Here is a 20450-nt window from a genome sequence, read left to right as displayed (position 1 = left end):
TGTGAAATTTAAAATCATTTTGTGTTATAATTTATTTTACTTTGAGTATGATAAAACAATTTTTTAACAACATCTGTTGTGAGAAATATTATAATAGCAAATTATTGTTTGATGTACAGTTTTATTCAGAAAAGAAAACTTGTAGTAAAAAATCTAAGTATTATTAACTATAGATCACATTTTATGCATAGCTTAAATTTAAATTATAAGTGATTAAATATTAGAGATGATTTAAAATTTTTACATTCATTGTTCTGATTTTTATATTATAAAAAGTATTGAGATATTAATATTATAATATTATCTCCTAACTTTCTTATTCACTTTGTCGTATACTTCTGGAAAGTTGTATTCACAATTAAGCTGCATTCTTACACTCTGATACAAACAATGATTAAACATTTTCTTGAACTCATTTCTATTCAAATGAGTACCAACATACATCATCTTAAACCTAAAATTAAATTTTAAAAAGAAATATAATTATATTTGTAAAAATACACACTTTTAAAATTTAACTTACCCTTTCAACTTCAGTACAAATAATTCTAAATCCTTCGCAATACCTGAGTTATAATTGGATACATTGGGCTCACCATATAAACCAATATCAATGTACATATTGTCTACTGATGCATGTGAGTGCACGAGACCGTAACCTGGATTTAAAACAGCTGGGCATACCCAGATAGGATAAATCTAAAATTATAGTGAATAAAATTTAAATTTGTTGTTGTTGTGTAATGTGTTAATATTATAAAATGTCTTCTCAATTACATTCAAATGTTCATGAAATTTTTCCACAGATTTTTTCAGACAAGAAATTGGTAGTATGAAGTCATCTATGAAATGATGTTCATCGTACAATTTTTTAATGGTATCAGTCTGTGTTAATTTCAGTAGCGCCACTTTTGCTGGCATTATCCATCCCAATAGATAACGAAATACTATATGGTTTCCAAAAGGTATTATATCCTATGTACAAATATCATACATACATTACTGTTGGTACATCCAAATTCTATAAAATGTGTAATTATAACTGTATATTACCTGTACTTCCCAGAATAATGAATTATTATGTCTAAAGTAATAATCTTTTAAAGGAATATATTCTTCGGCATTCCTTTGTGATAATAGGAATGATTCAACATGTTTAAAAAACCACGGTTTGTAAAATCGACCAATTTCATTAACGTTTTTCTAGGAAATAGAATTTTTTTAATAAACAAATACAGTTTATATTTAGGGCTGTGAATTTAATGCACTAATAAACCAAGAGTTAAATCCAAATTAATTAATGTACTTAATAGTTTGAAATGTACAAATCTAAATTATGTTTCTTCTCTTTTGCTAATTAATTGTATTGGATCACCAGTTTTATATGTATACCAGTTTTCCAGAATCCAGATTGAAATGTTAGATCGTGGATAGTTACTTAAAGAAAACCATGGCTAAATGAAGTCAATTACCTAATATTTATATTTAGACATGAAGACATGTACTTAAAAAAAAAAATATGACGATAGGTAACCATATTTTATTAATAATTAGATATTTTAAAGTTATCATTACATGAAATACATTTTATAATGTTAACTATTTATTTAATAACAATTGATTTTATTTAAAAGTATTAAATACATTTTTGTATGCTGCATTACTGTTTGTTATTTATGTTACAGTTAAAGTGTTGAATCAGTTCGTTTATGAAATAACTAGGTAATTTATAAAATAACTAAAACTTGTAGGTAATGTATATAATTTATACTTTAACTAGTTATTTTATACATTCCCTGGTATCACTTCGTTAATGTGTCAAATTGTAAATAACAAAATATAATAAATATAGTTCTAACATTTTCATCAATTTAATATAACAAAATCAGATAAGATTGACCTAACCTTTTATTTTTTATCTATTCGATACCTACCTACACATTATAATTACAAGAGTGTTATTACAACTATACTCTCGATCCCAGTTCACAGTTCACAGTATGTTCAGAAAATTTGTTAGCTGTAGAAGTTCCAAATAAAAGTATTACATTAAGATCTGCGGCAACTGCGCAGTCACTGGGAACTGGTCAGGGTTTTTTTTAAGTGAACTTGTACCAAAACATGTGGCACGAAGCGATATGTTTGTAGAAAAAAAAAGTATTGTGCAACTCTAAATGCCATAATAGCCTTACATGAACAAATATAAATAAATAATATAACTATAATTAATTCAGTAAAATAAAATATTTTAATATATAGGTACTTTAAATTTTAATGTATTTTATACTTTAACGGATATCAAACTGAAATTGTATATAATAACTAGATATTCTATGAAATAACTAGTTAAAGTACAATTTTCATGTATTGTTTCATACTTTAACTAACATTCGTAGGTAATTCATGAACTTCCTAGTTATTTCATAAAATAACGGAATTCAACACTTTAACTGTAACATTTATATTGTTTAGTAATTAGGTAATATTATGTATTATTTGTAATGATATACAACAATATCATACTTCGATATTCAACCAATTTTACCTACATGGATGTGGCTAATTTATCGAAGTACATCGATATTCAATATTATTTCATAACAGCTTTAATATTCTATTAATTTAAGTTTTGACAATTCATTTAGGGCAAAGAACGATAATAAAGGCATACACAACCCAAAAAACGCGGGTTATAGACCCACAGTACCTCTCCACTAGGTAACGTCTATAATCTGCAATATTCATTCAAATGATAATGAATAACGATATATATAATATATCGTATGTGTGTAAGTAAAAAGGTAAAATATAATTAATTACCATGCTTTGATTGCCGTCTGTCATTTTTCCAGTCATCAGAACTCCATCATTTTTACTATACATTAATAGCTCTACAAAATCATTATTTTCCGTATCAAGCGTTTCTGAGATGAGGCTGGATTGAATTTTTTCCAAAGAACTAATCGGGCGATACTGGAGTCTGACATATCTAACATTTTTTAATATAGGTAAGTGGTAGGTATATAATATGGTTAATAGGGGAATAAGAATAATTACGCAAAAACTTTTTTTACGTGCTGGCAAGCAAAGCAACTTAATATATAGGTACCTATATAATATTATGTATCTAAGATAATATAATATAATAGGTACAACGTGTGTAAAATAAATAATAATTATTTTTATTGCTATAAATTTCTATTTACTGCAGAAGACTTTACTATACTATAATAGTGTTTTTAGTAGAAAGACGTAAATTGGTGTCCGAGGCTTATTTTAAGTAATATTATTTTTGTGATAGACGATAATTATACTTACCCAAGAGCCAAGGGACTAGGGACAACATGATAATAGGTTACATTTTTTTAGTGGTAGTTACCTACATAATAATAAAGCATAACACAAACAACTGACTAAAATACTATACATAAAATCATTGATAGGTTATAACTCATATAAGTTATAACATAACAATTATAGCGATAAAGTTTGACTTTTACACCAATAAATAAAAACCGTGTCTAAAATAAATATCAATGAATTCAAAAGGTCATTAGTCATTAGTCATTACTCATTATAGTTGACTATTAATATGTGGGCGAAATTTACTGTACCCATTTTAAAAATCGGGTACAACATATCATTTACTATACTAGTGTCTATACTCTTGGTCTTTTTTACTACATACAAGGGTACCCAAGACCCACGTATTCACTGTAAACTCAATTTACAAATGTCCACCGCGGCTATGCTAGAAATTAATAATTATATAGCTAGAGGTTAGGTTAGGTTATGTGTTGCTGAGAATAATTATTCTAAGGATCTGCCATCGTCCACCTTATGTAAGTATTTTAGTCTTATTTAAGAAAATTACTATTATCCGCCAATAATTAATAATTTATTGTAATAATATTCAAAGGTACCTAACACAAAATGGAACACCTGCTACCTGCAGTTTGTAGACCTCTACAGCACCAACCCACACTCAATCTTGTACTTGGTGGCTGAGGCAACATGAAAACATAACCCGTATGATAGTCACTTGTAGGTGTTATGCAGATGCAGTTTTTTTTATTCATAATTGATTTGATCCAATTTTTTATACCTACTTTTTTGCGGGCATTATTCTGATGTCGATAGCTGTCAAAAATCCCAGTGTACCATACGAAAATGGAATACTTTCAAAAACGTCTGGATTCTCTGCCTACAATATATCAATAATTAATATATTAACTATAAAAATTACCAATAAGCATAGGCGTAATTTCAGTTTTTGACTTGGGGGGGGGGGGCTATCCATATATACAAAAACCCTCACACCCCTCAAACTAACATAATCTATATAGCATATACAAATATACAATATACAACAAGACATACTTAGAATTTATATCTAATCACCTTTCTTACTTTTACACTTTTCCCACTAATATGTATAATTTAATTAAAAAAGTATTTTATGAAAAATACATATACCTAATAACACACGTATTTTGTAATTGCTAGGTAATAAAATAATTAAAAAGCGGGTAAGTGACTAAGTGAGCGACGCTTTGCTGTACACTGTACAGTAGGTTACAAGTGGGTCACTGTAATGGATGGTATATTGGTATCAAATATGAATTCATTAATATAATATCTTTGTATACGAAAAACGATTCTGAGCGTAGACGGTTTGGCGGCATAGGATATTTTATATTATATATCGTTATTATTACTACTGAAACCAATACGTTGAAATAATATTATTTGCATATTATCATATTTGTATATAATAACATACATTAAAAGTTTCAAGTACCCACGAATAATATTTTTAAAACACAACAATATAATAAAAATCGAAAAAAATTGATAGTTAAAAATGTCCGTAAACAGCTTATAAAAAAACAAGCCTAAATAAGAAAATCATTCCATGAGAAATCAAGTGAATATCCAATGTTATAGAAATTTGAACTTCAGACGCTTATAAATATTTGATTTGACTTTATTTTAATAATAATACATTCTTTTTTTGATAAAAGTGAACAGACTTATGATGAATCTTGTAAGAATTTTCAAATCTTAGATATAAAAAGAATAATTTTTATGAATTTCCACCTCAAAACAATTTTAAAATGTTCGTAATTATTGCGAATTTTGTCAACATTTAAACTAAATTAACTTTTTTAAATACAAACCATTATTGGAGCTTAGCCACCCAAGCCACCCTCACAAATTGCGCTTATGCAGTTATGCTAATAAACACGAATTGAATCTTTCACATACGACATAATATTATATACTATAATATAATAATACATACCTCTGAACATGTGATCAAATCACCGTCGGCTGTGACGAGTTCGTATCGCGTACACGTTTTATGAAACAACCCAAATTTAAAAGACGAAGATTCCAATCCAATGCCCATAACTAGTCCTCCTAAACAAAGAATAACATAATATTAATACTATGATACTTACCACCTATATTAAAACCATTATTATTTCTAATCATGATCATTATAAAATAGGCATAAAGATATTTCATATACGATGTACCGATAGTCAAGTCTTCCAATTCTAAGGCGACGGGTACTGTCCATCCGGATTGGATTAATATTGGAATTAATTGGCCCACTGTAATACTTGGTTCAACCCTTACTGTCTATAATTATATGAGCAACAATTAAAACGAAAAAACAATTGTCAGCCCGTCACGAGGTTACATAATATAAATAATATATTAATATATTATACTAAACCAACGATCAGACCTTATTATAACAGTTAGTATAGGTATACAGAATAGAGAAGGTAGTTGGTGGACTTACCCAGTAGCAAGGTTGGGCATATCATAATTACATGTAATTAAGTTACAAGTTACTCATTTTCAATTTAACTTGTAACTTGTATCTAACTAAATAGGTAGTGCATTTAGAAGGAAAATAATTTTTCATATTGTATAAATATATATGCAAACGCTCCTGCATTCAAAAAAATTGTGAACACTGAACAGTGTCTATTATTAAAATTGATATAGGTACAACTATATACAAGTAATAAAATAAGATATACATTTGTTTAACAAAATATTTGTTGTTCGCTAGCTAAGCGAGCTGCTTTGTGTGGTTAGGTGTTGTAAATATTTTCTTCTGTTTTTGAATGATGAATTGGGTGGGTGGGGGTGATTGGACTTTAATTAGAATTGAACCACCTTTTTTTACTGAACTCGGCACCACCGTAACTAGTTACACATTTTCCTAGCTGTAACTTAATAATATGAGAGTTAAAAGTTATGCATTGTGCTTTTTGTACTCTTAGTTCATAAGTAGGACTGCAAAATCAAAAAAAAATGAATTCGTCTATTTTGGTTTTCATTTTTCCCAATAATTAATCTAGCCAGTGTATATTCAGTGGTTATACAATGATGTTTGGTGTATCTTTTTTTCCTAACATAAACCGATCATAACCTTGACCGTGCCCGGTCAATTATTCTTTGTACATTTACCAATGCCACTTAGTACATACAGTAGAACCTCGATTATCCGAACCTCCGTTATACGAACCCTCTATTATCCGAACTATAATTAGCGTATCCGAACGTTCTGTTATCCGAACATGAAAATTCGTATCCGGCCGGTCGGATCGGAAAACTATCGTTTTTGCCTTTTTGGATTATTATTAGTACAGGTTATGTATTTTACGTGCGTCAATCATTAGTAGATAACCAAAACGCAACAGGCTTATCTAAAAAATATAATACATACATATGTAAATAAAATAAATGTTATGTACCTATTTCTTATAATGTATGATAATGTTTTTGATAATGTAATTTATGTATGTAATTCTAATAAAATATTAATAACAATAATAAATATTTAATTATAAAAATAGTAAATAGTTAATACATACGTAATTCTAAATTTTTTTTTTAAATTTCCAATATCCGAACTTTTGCGTATCCGAACTAGGTGCGGTCCCAATTAGTTCGGATAATCGAGGTTCTACTGTAGTTACATAACTGTATAACTTCTATCTAGTAGTTTGTAACTTGTAACCACTAACCAGCTACAATAAATTGAGTAACTTGCTCAACTCTACCCAGTAAGCATTCACTGACTGTATTTTTTATCAAAAATATAACAAACTCCATTCACTAGTAGACACTGACTATGAGGTTAATTATTTGAAACATAGAAACATAATAAATGGTTGATATGAAACGTGATTCTTATTAATAGTAGGTAATTATTTTGAAAAGCACTGGACAATTAGTACCGAGTACTGACTTATTTATTAGGTACCTTTATAATATGTTCAGTAATATTTTAGATTTATGTGACACAAGTAATATAAGTAGGGTGGCTTGTTAAAGAATTTAAATTCCAACGTTTTTGTATAATCTCGTGTTCTCGTTATACTAAACTTTAGTAACTAAATTATTGTAAATATAAAAATAATAATAAACAAGTATCCAGTATCACCTGACATTGAGTTTCTTCAATAATTACTGCATGTAAGCATGTTGGTATGAATAAATGCATAGAGTAAAATAATATTACTCTGAGGTATGAATGTAGTGATTTCAGAATATCTGAATATCTGCGGGTGAAAGACACCACAGAGCACAGACTTTGTATAATAACTTTTATATAGAAACAAAAGGCATGTCGATGATTATAATTACTATTATTATTATGGCCAATATTCATGGCCATTGGTTATACTAATATAAAATTATAAAATACGTATACGATAATCGCTTACCCGATTGTGACTATCAATAGAAATCATTTTGTCCAAATGGACGTTTATGTTAAACATGCATTTCTTATATGTCATTTCAGCCAGAGTCATGCTCCTCCAACTAGGTCTGGCCGTACACATCACATGGTTGGGAGCGTATACTTTTCTATGCCGCACCTGAGTGGGAGGAGGAAATATAAACGGTTAACGAAAGGCCAGCATTCATTATACAATAAAAGGCATTCATTGTACACTAAAATCACACTTTTTTTTAAAATTATTATAACATAGTATTATAATATAATGCAATACATAACAAGTTATATAGGTATTTACCTCACACTGAATGTTTTCAACTTTTTTTTCGTGGTCAAGTCCGGTACTACGGCGACGTGACCATGCGTTTTTTTCGAAGGTGGCCCACACTTTTCCCATCATGGTGCAGGGTAGAAGGAAGAATACTACAAACACCCATCGGAAGTTCACCAAAACGTATTCCATTAAAGAATTCGAATGCATGTTTGTATTGGAATGATCTTAAGATACATAAAAATAAACAAATTTTTTATCGAAGAGTTGTAACTTAAAAAAAAAAGTTAAGTGGGTAACTTTCTGCTGTACGCCTGTACATTAAGTGTCTGTGTCGAGATAGTTACTGTGATGGGTATGTTAAATTTGAATTCAATGATATAAAACATTGAATACAAAAAACAATTCTGACCCAATACGGATTGTCGACCTATAATATTACTAAGGAAGAATATATTTTATAATATTATTGTGATTAAATTAATTTATTTTATTATATTGGAAATAGACATTAGTATACTATATTACAGTAGGTTAATGCATTTGAAAATGCCATATTGTGTGTATATAAAATATATAAACTAATATTAATAGTGCTCTTAAAGTTTCAAGTTTCCACGAATAATATTTTTAAATTACAATAAAATAGCTAAAATCATTATTCTTGCAGGTTTCAAAATGTAATTTCATCAAAATTTAAACTTAAAATAACTGTATATAAAATATTTTTGCAAGACCAAAACATTCCCGTTTTGGTTGGTATAAATCTAACTCATTTTAGTTATTTTACCATCATATGTCCCATATTTTACCATGTTACCATCAAACGTTTTGATATATCATGTATTCATGTGCATTTTATTGTATTGTTTGTATGATTTGACCAAATTGCAATCATTTACTCGGCGTGGACATTGGTCTAGGAATAATGATAAATATGAATAAATAATAAAAATATAATACATTTTGTTATTTATTTATTCCATTTAAAATTAGTTTGTATCACAATTTATTAAAAAACCTTTTTTCGTTCTGCAGAACACTAGGAGAACCGCTTTAGTTTTACTTCCCCTGTAATAAAAATAATGTTAGGTTATTTTTATTGTAACAATTTCCTAAACAAGAAAATAATATATTTGCGATGTTGGGTATAGTAAAATTGTTTGCTATTTTATTCGAATTATTTCGTAAATAGATCCGTAGTCACGATTTTCTTGTAGTTAAAAAATTATAAATTTTAAATTTGTAATAGCTAAGAATTGAAAATTTACAGCAACGATTCTCATAAATAATTCATACTGTAAGTTGGTATACTGTAAGTTTTGTAACCAAAAACTCTAAAAAATATACAAACACAGTAATTTTTTATAAACATTTTAAGTTCAAATGTTGACGAAATTACATATGATAAGTTAAAACCAAGACTAACGATTTTAGTTAATTTGTTGTAATTTTAAAATATTATTCGGGGGTACCTACTTGAGATTTGTAGAGTACATTATTGTATTGCATATAGACATACAGTATACACACAATGACATTTTCAAATGCAATTTTTTTGCAAAAATGTATTTGACCTATACCTTTCTCATAATATTTTCACTATTTATTTACTATAATTTATGTCTTTTTAAATTATTGTCGATGAATATTTTTTTGCTCTGTCAAAAAACTTGAAAATGCAATACAAGGTTCGTCAAAAGTTATTTTTATAGCAATTCAAAATTATTTAAGTTACATATAGATACGCATGGTTTTTTTTATAAACATTCAAAGTTCATATTTTGACATATTATTTGAAATTATTTTTTAGTTAAAACTATAATTACTTTAAAATGTGGAAAATATTTGAGTTTTATAGCTGTAAACATTACAAATTGGAAATAAAAATTCTCATAAGAAGTTCATACCATAACATAATAAACTATAAATAAATAAATAAACAAAAATAGATATATAAAATAAGAATAACAATTTTAGCCTAACCTAACCTTGAACTGTCTGAAGTCAGTCATTTAATATTATCAAATTATATTTCAAAATAAATCCATATATATACTTGTGAATATATTTTGTTTTGTTTGTTCATATGAATTATCAATGCCTCAATTGGCTAAGTTCATAATACATTAATAGTAATCGCCATCGATTTTGCGTTCTTTAAGTATTGGTTTCTCATTTATGTTTTATGCTACTTTCTAGTATTCTTTCTACAAAAATTAAAAATACACTAAATTACATCAATGAGAGAAGTTTAGAAAATTAGACCAACCCTTTAAACATCAAAAAATAGGTAAAGTAAATAGTAATATTAATTAAATAAACCCATTTATTTTGGTCATAGATACAATTGTATAGGAATCCATAGGTATTGTATAGTAAATTATATATTTCGTCTCAAGTGTAACATAATTATTATTATTTTGAGTGGTTATATTATTATACACTAACTATAGTATAAAATAATATAATATTCATCACTGTTGTCCATTTATACAATTAATTTTAAACGTAATTACTATTAATTAAAACAAAGATTAAGAAATGAAATATGAACAACAGACATAACTCCAATTAACTTATAATTCAATAATGTATTGTATAAACTAAATAGTATATTATTATCGTAGGTAAATCAGCAAAAAATATAAATATGTACTATGGTATCAGGCGTGAATATAATATAATATGATAATTTAAAGCATTCGAAATTCGTCTACTGGAAGGTTTTCTCGATTTTCATTCTGTGAGTCATATATATTTTTTTATTACATTAAATTATTATTGCTCTACATTAATTATTTGAACAGATTGTGTAATAAAAAATATTTAACATATTTTATAAAAAAAAAAACGAGAATATTTATCTATTAGTTATTAAATATTAGTTATTACCACGAATCACGATTACCAAGTTCCAACGAACACCACAACTTGACAAAAAAACACGAAGGCGCTTCAAAATTGCCTATATTAACACCGTTAAATATGGCGTCCTCATAAAAGAAAAAGGAACATAGGTAATCAAAAATGTGATAAATACATAATAATCAACAACACTATAATGATAACAGCGTAACTAAATAACGCTCTTTCGCAGTTTCGTCTCAAACTCAACAGTCATTTAAATTGTGCCTGCGCGATTATCGCAAGTTGTGTGTTGTTTACCTTTACCGGACTTTACTGTCGCAGTGTCGTACTCGTCTAGTCTGTCTGTGCCGTTAGGTTACCTGGTTACCACAGGGCCACTGTCCTGTAGTGCGTTTTTCAAGGTATCACACGTCGGACGTGTTAATAGTGTCTTCGTCAGAAGCATGTTGTCAACGGCTAGTTCATTCGAAAGCATCCACAAGGGGCAAATTCTTTCAACGGATATCGATTATTACAATAAATATGTTTGTACTAGTTCTGCGGATGGCGTCATTCAAATTATCGATAGCGACAACCCAAACTTGTATTCAGCGATACAATTACAAGAACACGTTGGTCCTGTGTGGCAAGTAATGTTTTCACATCCAAAATTTGGATTTTTAGCTTCATGTGGATCTGATGGAAAATTAATCATACGTAAAACTAATAATGAGGGTGAGTGGAAGGTTGTTTATCAATATGATGGGCACAAATCATCAACAACTTCTATAGATTGGGCGCCATATAAATCTGGAGCAATCATAGCCTGTTCAAGTGCTGATGGTACTATTTCAATACACACTCTAATTAATAATGATTGGTCTGCATCAAAGATACCTAATGCTCATTTAAATGGTGTTAACTGCATCAGTTGGTCAAATGAATTATTAAATAATAATTTGCTATTAGTTAGCGGAGGTAATGATAATAAGATCAAAATATGGAAAGGTCAAATAGGTATGTGGAACATTATGTATGAATCAGACAATCAATTATCTACCATCAAAGATATAAGTTGGAATCCAACTCCTGGTCTATACAAACATGTATTTGCTAGCTGTGCCTCAAATGGTAGAGTATTTGTATGGGGAAGTGATGATTATTATGATTGGGTACAAACAGAAATTGACCCCGACGACTTGCAAAAACAAAAAATCAGTTTTTCTCGTTTTGGAACAGTGTTGTCTGTTTCAATGAACAATTATGTTGTAAAACTTTGGAAACAAATTGATAAAAAAACTTGGATGTGTATGGATAAGAGTATTTCCAACAGAAAAACATTGGATCGTCAAAACAAAAATGTTAATCAAGATATATTTTCTACTATTGTTTAATGAATATTATTTTTAATATATTAATTTTTATTTGAAAATTAATGCAATTTAAACATGATTCTTGACATAATTTACTATGACTGCTGTTTTTGTTAAATAAAAATTTTTTTAGTTTTGTATTGAATTAAAAAATAATATTTTGAACAAATACAAATAGGTATTTTATAAGTCAATTAATAAATATACAATGTTTCTTTTTGAAAAACTTTTTTTATTTTTATCACATTTAATATGATACTGAATATTGAATTTGAATACATTTCTTAAGAGTACAACTTTTTTAGTTAAACTTATCATATTTACATGTTTTATATGGAAATTAAAATGATTATAATAATGTTTATATAATTAATTGTATAATATATGTCATAATCAACCAATATTCAAAAGGAATTTAATTTATTTTAAATGTTTAAAACTTGTTTTTATAAATAAAACGGTATTTTAAATTGTTGAATTTCATAATTAATAATAGTTACCAAGTAAATAATAGTACTTATGGTAATCCTAAAAACATAATGTAATAGTCCATTATTGGTTTATTAAATTTTGGTGAGTTAACAAATGACTTAAGTAAATCAGTTTGTATATAATTCGGCATAAGTGTGATCAATAACATGTTATGATCACAAAGGTATAGATTTTATTCAAGTCACTTGCTTATATTATCATTCAAATTTTACAATTATACACTGTTAAGTAGGTTTGTAAAATTTTTACATTATTTTTACATTATTTTTGTGACTATTAAGAGAGAGAACAGAAACAAATCAGAGTACTTGTAAGTCAACGAGAAATGTACTAATAAGTATATAATATTATATAAGACATGCATGATGTATTTAACATATTTTAAGTGCATATAAATATTATTTCATATATTTTGTATAATTTTATGTTATAACACACCAATAACTATTTACTTGGAGAAATTGTTTTATCAATTTATCCCTATTATAGTTATTATCTTTAATATTTATAAACTTTAAATACTGCAGTATAGTTACCTATATGGCTATAAAACTGTCTTCGGTGTGACTGTATAAGAATTAAAGTTGGTATCATTAGCAGCTGCCAGCTTTTAAGATTAAATATTATAAGGGTCACAAGAACTAAGGGAACTAAACTGAACAACACTTAAAAAAAAATTAACACATTTTATGCACACCATACTTGATTGGAAACCAAAACATATTTTTTATGAAATATACATAAATACATTTACATTATTAAGTCATAGTTATTATTATGGTAGGTATGTGATTGAAATTTTCATAGTGATTGATAATAATGATAATATATATGTATATAAAAAGTAGAAGTAGTTCTCATAACTATTATAAGCACGTTTCCTAGATAAAAATTATCCTAGGTACCATGTGTGGTAATCATCATACTTATTAAAAAATGTCATTCTTTATTTTCTTTTCACTAAAAAAAATTAATTTATAAATAACATGTATTTACTATATTCTTAATCTAAATTCCAAGATAAAATGAACAAAAAATTATGGCCGTAAGAAATTCTTAATTCAATCTTTACCTCAGCAGTTATTACAATAAATGCGATGAAATACTTAATTATGTACCTGGCTGAAGATACATAAAGTTCTAGTATATATTTCACATTAAAGCAGCTCAAAATCTATATGAATGCGTTCAATAAACAATTTTGTAGATGGCAGACTTCAGAAAGTACTAAAGTAGTACTAAAGAGTAAAGACTGAACTAGAACTAATGAAGAGAATTATTTTGGTTAGCTTAGCCAGGTAGGAAATTTATTAAGCTCATCATGCTTGTATAAGTTAGTCAAAAAATATTTTTTTTAAATAAAATAATGGATAAGTTAAAATTATACCTACTTAATACCATAAAAAAATCATTAATAAATTAAATTAGTAAAATGTAATGATTGTAAAGAGATTAAAAAAATATGTTCAATGGGGTCATTATTAGTTGCCTGTTATTATATTATATGTATTCACTATTGGCTATTTCTTCTTATATTTTTATAGTCTATAAGCTATTGAGTATTGAGTAATTTACATTTTATCCAAAGGCAAATACATAATACAAATTTAAAGGTATGATTCGTGCATTGTTGACACCAAGGTGTATTTATTAAATAAATAAAATATTATAAATTTATTATCAGACATGATGTATTTGTATTATCATTTATCTCTACATCGTGATTACAGATAATGAGGGAATATTTTCGGACTATTGTCGAGTTTATCAAATGTCGGTATCACGATTCACGACAAAACGTCAATTCCACGTTCACAATTTCCATCCTAACCTTTGTAAATGTTAATTTTGTAGGTTATACCGCCGATTTTTGTTTTCGTTGTGATTACGCCCGCCTAAATAGTGAATGTCCAATTGGAAATATTATTGGTTATTCGTTAATTTATTTTATTAACGAAAAACGAACGAAGATCGTCACTTGTCGCTGTACGCTGAACTTTGTGATTTTGTTCCTGAGATTTTGTACTGCTGTAGCGGTAATTCGGTTTTCATTAAGTAACATTAAGTAATTCGTTCGAAACATAATTAATGAATTATTGATTTCAACTGTCTGGAAGATTTTTCTTTGAATTAAATCGTTAACAATCGTAATTAAAAACGATTGTCGATAACAAATTATTCGTCCTATTTCATGTTCGTCCTGTTCACATTATATTAATAGTATTATGTTGAGCTTGGTACGAAGTTAATCGCATCTACGTCAAACGACTTTCCTAGGTTCCACAGTCAAGAGTCATGGACCGTCCGATTTTGGTGAATGAATTTGAAGACATGGGAATGACCATCCCGGATGACATCATTGACGAATGTAAGTATTTATAAAAAAAAAACTAAAAATGGATATCATTGCCTAGAGCTTTTGACATGAAAGATATTTTTTTCAACGTTTGTTAGTCAATTTTCTATATCACAGTTGTGATATATAGTAAAAATATTGAAATATGATTGTGCTCTACAAGAATTATAACGGTCTAGGTGGAATTGTTCACTGGTTTTTATGGTACTTGCAGTTGTATTTCTAAACAGAATTGGTACCTACAATAATATTTACTGTTTACTACTAAACAATGATTTTATTCATTATTCGTGGTAGGAATAAATGTAATTCTTAGAAAACCTTTGATTTTTATGTCCATTGCTTGTTTTGTGATTTTTAAATGAGATTAAATCTGTACACATTTAGGTATTTTAGTTGTTCAAATTTGTTAGGTGCGACACCATACAATTGGGTATTTATTTGGTACCTATTTATTATTAGTAAATGAAAATATAGTGCAGTAGTAAGAAACTATACAAATAAATAGTTGTAAACTGTTAATTTTATAGTAATAGATTTAATATAATATAATATTATTTTTATATAATCATGTGATATTAAATTATAGATTTTTAGACGTAAGTTTAAATTTTAAAATATATTTTAATTATGTCACATACATGATAATATTTTACTTAAATCCTGATATAAGATAAGACAATAGACATTCTATTCAATTTATCAGTATTTGCAAGATATTAATTATGTGAGTTAATATAACTTATTCATATTTATTTTCTATACTTACCAATTTAATAGCTATGTAAATGTTCCCCAGATGGTCAGACTCAATACCTACTGATCACTGTACAGTTAAATCGTTATTTATCTACTTTGTTTGTTGATTGATTCTAGAAGTCTGTAACAGAATAACATTTCATTTTATTTATAAGAGCCAACACAAAAAACCACATAATACTGACTAATAAATGTTTAGAATTCCTGTTGACAATATTTTACAGTATTTTATATGCTACTTATTATGATATATTTTTTTTATTGTCTTGTAGTAGATTGTTAACATAAATGGATTAGCATTTCCTACATTATTCATTATTTTTAAGATACATATATTAAATGATTATATAATGTACCCAAACTGTACAACTAAAAAAACTTGAACCTGTATTAATGTTGAACCCAGTAGATTGCTTCAAACCAAATGTCGCTTTTAAAACCTTACTAAAATTTTCCTCTCGGTCAGAAAAAAAAACTTGTATTCAACCCAAAAACAAACCCAAGTAATGTGAGAGTGATATACTAATGATGTTGTATTCATTGAATTAATTAAATTAAAATAGAAAAATTAAACCAAACATCATATTTGTGGGCTAAATATCTTATTGTAATTAAAATAAATGAGTAATAAAAAATATAATTAATGAGGTTTTTTGGTAAACCACCCTTACAATATTTATATTTTATTATATCATACCTATACATTTAAAACACTTGGTGTCTTACATTTGTTCTATATTGTTTATTCCAAGATTTACAAACATTTTTAGCTCACTCCATATGCATGTTACTAAATTAATCTTAATTCATCGCTAGCTCTGTGTATTTGCAAATATAGACCTTGTGTCTCGTGTCTTGTCGTCACTAAAGTAAAATATATTAAATTATGTATTACATTTTTATTTTATTATACATTAAATTGTATTCAGTAATTCAGTATAACTAAATGTCTTGTGCAGTTTAACATATAAATCCTCCCGTATTCCTCTATTTGATATTTTACAGTTATCTGTCACTGATACACTGTTTCAGAAAAAAAAACAGACTCAAAAATTCCTTACATCTTCCTATCCTGGAATCCAACTAATAATTTTTACTTGAAGGCTTTGCTAAAAAACACAGCATGAATTGCGGTTATAAATATTTAAAAAATATTTCTTCCGAGTATAATTAACTGAAATACAAAAGCAATAAATATATAAAATTGAATAACTTTGAAATATTGTTGGTAAAGAATGAATGAATACATTTTGATTATAGGTACTATATTTAAAAAAATGTAGTGTTTACTGTAAGTTATATATTAACAAATACTAATACTTAATACTTTTTGTTATTTCTTAGGTGTCATTATATGTCATGCACATAAAATATCTGCATCAGACTTAGTTGGATCTTGGATAGCATATTGTGCATCGTCTCAAATCGATTCAAATGATTTAAGTAAAGATAGGCTTGCTACATTAGTTAAATCTTTCAAGGTTGATGACAAATTAAAAGCCAGTGACAAGTAATTTCTCTACTTACGTATTATAATAGTAGCTTTAATGTCAGGTTGCATGAAAAATGTATTAATTTAACGGTCCAATAAAATTTAATGAATAAATCATGGGCTATTGAATCATGTTTAAAGGACGATTAACTCACAATTTATTCGTTAAATGTTTAGTGATTGTTCATGCAACCTGGCATGAGTATATCAAATTACCTATTGTCTTAATATATCAAATACATTGTTTAAAAAAAAACTTATTTTGTATGTAAAAGTTAAGTATTTTTCTATACTATCTTGAGTTGAAAACATTCTTTTTCTTACTCATGTTATAAATAATAAATATCAACAATATTTATTATTTGCAGGAAATTGATTGTAAATAAATCCAGTTTAAATGAAACAGCTCCTACACAATCAGTTTATAGTCCACCATCAATGAGAGTAAGTTATTAATTTATTATTAAACTTTATTGATTGACCATGATGACGACTATTGTGGTCTCTTAACATTTTTCTCAGTCAATAAAGATTGAAGAATTGCAATATTTTTATTGACCTATTGACATACATTAAAACTATTTAGTCGTATCGCAAAATAATTTGAGCATTATTAATGACTTTGGGACAATTTATTTGTTATGAACCTTATATTTTTAAATAGGTTGATAGTGGCACTTGATATATTTTATATAAATATTATGGAGATACTTAACTGACATATTATTAGTATAAGGTATTTTATAATTTTATACAACATAATACAATAATTTTCTTTTTTGTTCTACAATTGGAGATCTTCAATTGAAGTACTTTATTTTTAACATCACTAAACTCTAAATAACATAATATTGTCACAAAATAGTACTAAATGAAATTGTTTTTAATAATAATGATATGTAACTGTCATTGTCTTTTTGAAAAAAATTCCTTGTCTGTTGTGACATGTCAAATTAATGTCTACGCTGTAAAAAATGTAAAAAAAAAACAAATACCAAGTAACCGTTTACAATGTATCGTATTACTACAATTTTTATGTTTGGAACTTACTAACGTAAAGACTAGAAAAAATATCATGTTATTGATTGAATTGTCATTGAATTAAAATTCCAATATGTTAATACTTAATACATATATAGAACAAATATGTATAATATATTGATTATATAAGAACTAGTAGTTGCGTATTGATGATATTTTCCATTATTTGAATGGATAGATTATATAAATGTACCATTTTTAGTTAATTTGGTTGATTTTGAAGTAGGTTCATAATTATTGTAGTTTTATTAATAAAGTATAATTTTACATATTATACAAATAACATTTTTTGTAATAAAATATTAGTTAAGTGACCTGCACCAAGACCAGCCCTTTGCTGAAATACAAATCTACACATAATACTCAGCTTTGAGGCATAAAATATACCAGCTGACTGTGCATTTTGTTGCCTGTTAAAAATGCCAACTTTATATGATTCAAACTTTGTTGAATTCTTTATAATATTTAGTGAAATGGTGTTCAAGACTTAACGATTTTCATTGATCATCTTGAATCTCTAAATACTTGTGCAAGCACCACTTTAAAATTTAAATTTTGGAAAATGCTTTCTTGATGCACTTGCATGGTGGTATGAAGGTTAGGTTGAAAAATGGAAGCCTCAAGTTATTATTCTTTAGGCTTTATGTTGATCAGTTGGTGAATCAGTCAGGAAACGTTTGATTATATTATATTATAGCCATCTCGTTCTGCGTAAACTCACTTGTGATTTTGCTATACTCCGGCCCATGAGAGATCAGTACCGTCACGTGCATGCAGAATGACCAGCAGCGACGGCGCGGAACCCGATTTCCCCCACTATGTGTCGCAATCATCGCGTGCTACGTGGGAGATGCGCGAAATCGGACACGTTTTGGTCAAATAGCGGTACTGATCTCTCTTGGGCAGGAGTATAGATATATATTATCAGGTAGGTGATCCACCAGCAATCAACCCTGAAAAATGTGAATGTAAATGTATAATTTTTAAATTCTAACTCTGTACATTTTCTCAAAGTTATACCAAGTTTGTGGTATGGCAAGCTTGTCAAAGTGCCATCCGGTGGTTTCTGATATAGCTATATAACCTGACTTCCCTGGAAAAAATGATCAATTAAGAGGACTACTCAGGGGTAGTGTGGCTTTTTGATACTAAAACAAATTTTAGAATCGGTTAAGTAGTGTCAGTGATAACCCCTAAAAACAATTTTACCGCAAAAATATGAAGTATAGATAATAATATTGCTATATATATGAATTATGATATAGTAAAGTATATTAAGTTCTTTTATAAATTATAAGGCAGCATTAAAAAAAAAAAAAAAATACAGAAAATATGAAAATAAACCATGTTTCTATTAAGTACACGTTTAAATATTCTTACAAATTAGTTATTAAAAAATATATTATAATATATTATTCTACTATTATATATTTTATAATTTATGTTACATATTTTTAGTTATATACTCATGAAGTCCATCAACTTCTATGTAATGTTAAACTGTATTCTTAAACTATCTTACTCTACTATTACTTAACATGTGTGATTTATTTGTATTTTGTTTTTAACTTTTTAAGTGCTAATCCTTGTTTTTATGAAGGTATTTTTAAATTTCTTATATATATATATTATATATATTTATTACAGTTTTACTTGACTACATAATAACTTTCGTTCTTATGAACATATTTTGTATACTTTTAATAAATAATAACCATAGTATACATACTCTAGCATTAAAATTTAGAAACATGAATAAGAATACAAATTATTACATAGTTAATTATATCTGTAAAAACCTTTTATTTTTATATTGGGTAGTTATATTTAGTAAAAAATAAGTATTCTTTGTTCATTTTAAATTCAATTTTCTGATTAAATTATTACTGGTTAATCATTCTTATAAATATTTTTCCCCTAAATGTAAGCATGTTGTTGGTAATATCTAATACTATTGCGTTATTTATTACTTATACAATTTTACTTGTTGATTTGACTACATGATACAGGCTTTCATATAATAATTCAATGGTAGCCGGTAGGGT

General features: G+C 27.2%; 3 protein-coding genes across 9 annotated transcripts in view; 2 read left to right on the top strand and 1 right to left on the bottom strand.

Annotated features, from left to right (window-relative positions):
• Positions 1-39: 39 nt before the first annotated feature.
• LOC111030231 (delta(24)-sterol reductase-like) lies at positions 40-16059 on the bottom strand. 7 transcript variants are annotated; one of them, XM_022309635.1, is made up of 13 exons: positions 13294-14051; positions 9064-9113; positions 8833-8961; positions 8070-8269; positions 7755-7910; positions 5544-5649; positions 5306-5424; positions 4110-4204; positions 2821-2989; positions 1054-1203; positions 778-975; positions 524-699; positions 301-454 (listed from the first exon to the last, which is right to left on the bottom strand). In XM_022309635.1, exons 3-13 carry the CDS (start codon positions 8855-8857, stop codon positions 301-303), a joined length of 1548 nt encoding a protein of 515 aa, XP_022165327.1. In that variant the 5' UTR covers positions 8858-8961; positions 9064-9113; positions 13294-14051. The 7 variants fall into 7 exon arrangements, with proteins under 7 accessions (XP_022165325.1, XP_022165327.1, XP_022165326.1 ...); XM_022309634.1 differs by lacking the exon at positions 13294-14051 and adding an exon at positions 10938-11022; XM_022309637.1 differs by lacking the exon at positions 13294-14051 and adding an exon at positions 10938-11022 and having other exon boundaries at positions 8855-8961.
• On the top strand, positions 11132-12360 carry LOC111030232 (protein SEC13 homolog). Its single transcript, XM_022309641.1, has one exon. It carries the CDS (start codon positions 11357-11359, stop codon positions 12284-12286), a length of 930 nt encoding a protein of 309 aa, XP_022165333.1. The 5' UTR covers positions 11132-11356; the 3' UTR covers positions 12287-12360.
• LOC111030230 (DNA polymerase alpha subunit B) overlaps positions 14629-20450 on the top strand; it is a 23904-nt gene continuing 18082 nt past the window's right edge. Inside the window, exons 1-4 of the mRNA XM_022309632.1 lie at positions 14629-14950; positions 15035-15125; positions 17217-17382; positions 17733-17808. Of these exons, the coding sequence (XP_022165324.1) occupies positions 15053-15125; positions 17217-17382; positions 17733-17808 (315 nt within the window). The 5' untranslated portion in view covers positions 14629-14950; positions 15035-15052. The remainder of the gene's footprint in view (positions 14951-15034; positions 15126-17216; positions 17383-17732; positions 17809-20450) is intronic.

The sequence above is a fragment of the Myzus persicae genome, unplaced genomic scaffold, assembly GCF_001856785.1.
Source record: "Myzus persicae strain clone G006 unplaced genomic scaffold, MPER_G0061.0, whole genome shotgun sequence".
Taxonomy (NCBI): domain Eukaryota; kingdom Metazoa; phylum Arthropoda; class Insecta; order Hemiptera; family Aphididae; genus Myzus; species Myzus persicae.
This window is presented reverse-complemented; position numbering and strand designations above follow the sequence as displayed.

Excerpts from the sequence above, each read along its gene's own strand:
- LOC111030232 (XM_022309641.1), top strand. The coding sequence starts at position 11,357 with ATGTTGTCAACGGCTAGTTCATTCGAAAGCATCCACAAGGGGCAAATT.
- LOC111030231 (XM_022309633.1), bottom strand. The coding sequence starts at position 13,351 with ATGATACCAACTTTAATTCTTATACAGTCACACCGAAGACAGTTTTAT. Across the intron at positions 8,270-13,293 it reads ACAGTTTTATAGCCATATAG|ATCATTCCAATACAAACATG; the intron begins GTAACTATACTG and ends ATGTATCTTAAG. Across the intron at positions 4,205-5,305 it reads ATTTGATCACATGTTCAGAG|GCAGAGAATCCAGACGTTTT; the intron begins GTATGTATTATT and ends GATATATTGTAG.